Here is a 5000-nt window from a genome sequence, read left to right on the forward strand (position 1 = left end):
ATATATATATATATATATATATATATATATATATATATATATATATATACATACATACATACATAAATATAAACTCATCGATGAAAATCCACTGCCACGCATAGAAAAATTAATAAGTAAAAGCACAATAAATAAGTATAATATAGTGCAAAGTAAATACCTCAAGATAAAGATAGAGGAATATATTATTCAAAAGAATTGCAACTCTGTTTTTTATGTTTTATTTATATTCTTATAACATTAATGTGGGATATAGAATATGGAATATATAGTATATGTAGTAAAATGTTATTAATGATGGTACCTGTCAATGCCCTATGTATTTACATCTCGATCCGCTTTCTGTACTCTTCAATAGCCAAAAGGGACGTATTGAGTTTCCAGTAGCCAGATCCCTGACTATGCACCTTATCTACTGTCAGTTTACAGGTAACCATCTTGTGGTCACTGTAGCTGACTAGAAAAAACTGTGGACACTCGGTTATGGACTTATCTGTTTCTATAATTAAAATGCTATCTAGATATTTCTGGAAGACTCGTCACTATTTGACCACGTCCACTGTGGAGTGTTCGGGTGTTCCAACCTAAATGGATCTGCTAGCTGAAAGTGACTAAGCAGATCCCGTATGCCAGGGTTATATTTTCTGCTCATGTTCGAGCCAACACATCATTTTTAGTATGTAGTGCCACAATCCCCCTGCCTGCTACTTCTTTCCATGTTATCTTTGGTTGGACTCTTTCTGCTGTTTTTTTTTGGGGGGGGGGGCGTAGTTCTACTTGTTTTGGTTGGTTTGCATTTTCCAGTTTTCTTTTGCAAGTAACTTTCTTTTCTTCTGCTTCTTTATCACTTACTATATAGACGCACCAATCCTACATATTAAAAAGAAACTGCTAGTGGGCTTCTGTTTCTAGCCTTTATTATTAATTCGATTTTAATATTTACTTATGAAATAATTTTTTCTTTCAGCCATCGATAGATGTTCACCAAATCCTTGTACAAATGGCACCTGCCAGGACGTTACCGATTCCTTTCAATGTGTATGTGAAATCGGATATAAACTAGCAAATGATAAAATTACATGTAACCGTAAGTTGATTTTATAAGTACTTTTGTTTAATAAACACTGGTCAAGAAAATTTGAATATTTTGCTGTCCCATAAACTAAAGAAAGTGAACTTTTAATGCAGATTTCCAACGCTTTTTTAGAATTTTCCTATCAGGCATGGTTTTTATGTGATAGAGAAATGAAATTATGCAATAAATGTACTATATTAATGCAGAAATAAGGCTGACAATTATAATTGGTCAACAGAATTAATGAAAAATTCTGTCCCACAAACAAACGTAGTCAAGTGTGCTTTCAGATTTGTTCTTATAAGTCATAGTTTTTTGTGATTACATATGTAAATTGTCAAACAACTGTATTTCATGAATTCAAAAATCAGACTGTTACAAGGAAACTGACCTTTAAAACGTAGAGGCGTGAGATTTTCGACTGTACTTAGTTTCTGGCACGTCCCTTTTTAGTGAGCAACAATAATCAACCAGCATGGAAGAGCTCCACTTTCCTTGGTACTGGATTTCCATGCTCAAAATGTCCTGGTGAAACCTCTCGCTGTGCTCGTCAGTGACAGCCCCAAGATTTGCAGTGAAAAATTCCAAGTGAGAGTTCAAGAAGTGGATGTTTAGGCTCATATTGCATACCAAGGCCTTGTATGATGTCTGTAGTTCTTTCACAATGTCAGAAAAGTTCTCTGCTTTGTTATTCCCCTAAAACTCTCTGCAAACTTTCTGAAATGACAGCCACGCAGCTTTTTCAACAACTTTGAGGTCTTCATCAAACTTTTAATCCCTCATTAGCTCCTTAATTTGTGGCCCAACAAAAATACCTTCCTTGATTTTTGAATCACTTAGTCTTGGAAATTTAGTTTTCAAATACGTAAATCCTTTGCCAGCTCTATCCATACCTTTGACGAAATTCTTCATCAGCCCTAGCTTAATATGCAAAGGAGGAAGATAAATTTTCTCAGAATCAATAAGGAGAGGATTGATGACATTCTTCTGTCCAAGAGTCAGAGATCGTTTTGGCTACACATTCTTTTCACACTGATTTTTCGTATCCCGACTGTCCCATTCACAGAGAAAGCAAGAAAAGGAAAAGTGCTACAACCATTAGGTCACCACAGACATTATTTTCATCATACTTAATTTTTTGCAACAGAAGCTTCATACTCTCATATGTTTCCTTCATGTTAGCTACATGGGCCAGAGGAACAGAAGGAAACTTATTTCCATTGTGGAGTAAAACTACTTTTAAGCTTAGTTTTGAGGAATGAATAGACAAACGTCACTCACTCATTCGTGCTATATTTGTGGTTAAATTCCTCCATAACAGAATATATATCATAACAAAACACCACACCATCCTCAAGTGAAAAACAATTTGCAAAATCACAATGTCGAGAACGATGAAAACTAACTTTGGTCTCTTTCTGGAGGTGCTTCCAGCCCTTTAACCTGAAACCAAGAAGTTCAGCCTTCTTTTTCGACCAGTTTAAATCCTGCACAAGATCATTCAGATCTTCCTGACTAAAGTGAACAAATGTGATTCACTTGAGGAACAGGTAGGCTCAAAGTCCATGTCTTCTGTTTCCTTCACAACTTCATCACTTGACTCGTCGGCACTAAGTGTAATTTATTTTGGAGGGTACAGGTACAGATAAGTGTTGACTGAAATACCGGTGTCATAGTAGATTGTAAATTAGGATATTTTACAGTATGCTCGGATTTTGATGATATACCTTGTATATTCGTGATGTAGAAATAGTAATCTGAAGTGTGATCTCCAAATCATGGGGATGGCAAAAGGCATATGGCGTGAACCTTTGGCCCGTGCTGTGAGAAGCCTGACACAGGTTACACAACACACATGAGGAGCTCAGCCTTTATCCTGGTCATCCATTTTGCAGTCAAAATAATGCTCGTAGTACTTTTTGATCAATGGTGTGAAATGCCGTCTTTGTGACTTGGATGTCAAGTTACCGCAAATACAGCAAAAGTATTTTGCGATGTTTATACAGATTCTTGGCATTATGAAGGTGAATGGAATATGCGAACATAGTACACAACCGCATGCCTACACTTCACGCACTGTACTGAAAAAGCAGCGGTGACTCATCGACTCAGATAGCTAGATTTATGATTTCATTAGGTTTATTCTATTCATAAACATTTAAATAAGGAATATTTCTTAAGACCGTTAGCTTCACATTTCAACAGCTTAACTGAAATTTAGCCCACGTAACAGGAACTGAGAAGGATATCGTGGAACAGAGAAACTATTGGTGATATAGATAATTCGACATTATTTTTGAATTCTGCATGCAAAAACATATAAGATACAGGTATACTTTTTCTTGGGACAAATTCTTTGTTAACCAATGTAATTATTCACTCTATTCTTTTATTAATAATTATTTCGAAAAATATAATAGTTAATCTCAGTCACTGTATCTAATAATATGTTTGTCTTACTTATAGCCTGCGATATATATACCTATGGTTACAACTGCAACATGACTTGCGATTGTGTCAAAGGAAGTTGTGATCCAGTGAAGGGGTGTATATGCAAAGTCGGTTATACAGGCGTTAAATGTGACACCAGAAGAGATTTTTGTGCTGAAAATATTGGCAGCTGTGACAACAAAACTTCGGAATGTGTTAACGGGGAGCAAAATTATACATGTGTCTGCAAAGATGGTTATTTCAAGACTGAATCTGGAAGTTGTCAAAGTAAGTTTTACATATACTCGTTGATTGTTTGTTTTATTCTAACATGTTATCTTTTGGTTCTCTAAAGATTATTGTTGCAACCAATATTTTAGGATTGTGGTTAGCTAGTAGAAAGAATGATAGATGCATTACAGAGGTTTTGAGAGTTTTCCAGGAGAGACATTAAATTGAAAGTACAGAACCCTAGTCTCATTTAAAGTAGGATCCTCTCACTTCAGTGCACTTGTTGTAGCACTCCAGTCACTTCATGAAAGGCCACACGGAAATCCTTCAACTGAAGGTATCCAAGACCCTCGTCACAACTTCCTTCATCTTCTCGGTTTCTTCAAAACGACTGCCTTTGAGGTTCTCCTGCAGTGTGGAAGAACCAAAAGTTAGGGAGGAAGATCTAGACTGTAGGGAGGGCTGGGAAAGTGTTGCTGTCCATCGCTGTCAATTAGTTGGTTATCAGAATGGAATTATATACTGGTAAATTTCCAGGTGCAAGTGCTATGGCTTGTTGCGACGAATTCTCTTCTAGAATTCCCTAAAAACTTCCTTTTTGTTGGCTATCTGTACAGAGGAATCCCAGTAGATGTTGATGATGCACTTGTTATCGGAAAAGAGGACCATCAGGAGATTCCAATAGATTAGCTTTGTCTGATCTTGTTGGTTCCGTTGGACACTCCGTCCCTTGGCTTGTAAATCATAACAGTAGATCCAGCTTTCGTTACAGGTCACTAGAGACTCAAGTACACTTAAACTGGCGGGAATGACGTCGATCATCTTCCTGCTGTCACCAACGTCATCTTCCTTCCATTCATAACTACGTAACCTAGGAAGAAACTTTGCATAAATTTTGTGCATGTTCATATCTTAAAAAATAATTTTGTGCACATTTGCGACACCAACTCCAAACTGTACGCTCATTGTTTTTATACAAACATGACGGTCTTCATCCAGAAAATTGCATATTTTCTCAACCAACTCTGATCTTCTGACGTGATTGACTGGGCTGGGTGGAATGTCTTTCGTCATAGGTCAGCTAGATGAAATAGAAAAAGGAAAATCAAAATAATATCACTAATCACTATCACCTTCACAACCACCACTGAAATCCCCACGATCACCATCACCATTTCTTCGATTACTATAATCCACACCCACCTTCAGAAGACCCACTACAACCATCATCACGACGACGACGACGACCACCACCACCACCGCA

The 5000-nt window shown here is 36.9% G+C and overlaps 1 protein-coding gene across 1 annotated transcript in view; it reads left to right on the forward strand.

Moving 5' to 3' along the window:
* The first annotated feature begins 971 nt into the window (after positions 1-971).
* LOC106877400 (delta-like protein C) overlaps positions 972-5000 on the forward strand; it is a 4532-nt gene continuing 503 nt past the window's right edge. Inside the window, exons 1-2 of the mRNA XM_014926293.1 lie at positions 972-1087; positions 3542-3793. Coding sequence (XP_014781779.1) covers positions 3577-3793 — 217 coding nt within the window. The 5' untranslated portion in view covers positions 972-1087; positions 3542-3576. The remainder of the gene's footprint in view (positions 1088-3541; positions 3794-5000) is intronic.

This window comes from Octopus bimaculoides, chromosome 6 (assembly GCF_001194135.2).
Source record: "Octopus bimaculoides isolate UCB-OBI-ISO-001 chromosome 6, ASM119413v2, whole genome shotgun sequence".
In the NCBI taxonomy this organism is placed as follows: domain Eukaryota; kingdom Metazoa; phylum Mollusca; class Cephalopoda; order Octopoda; family Octopodidae; genus Octopus; species Octopus bimaculoides.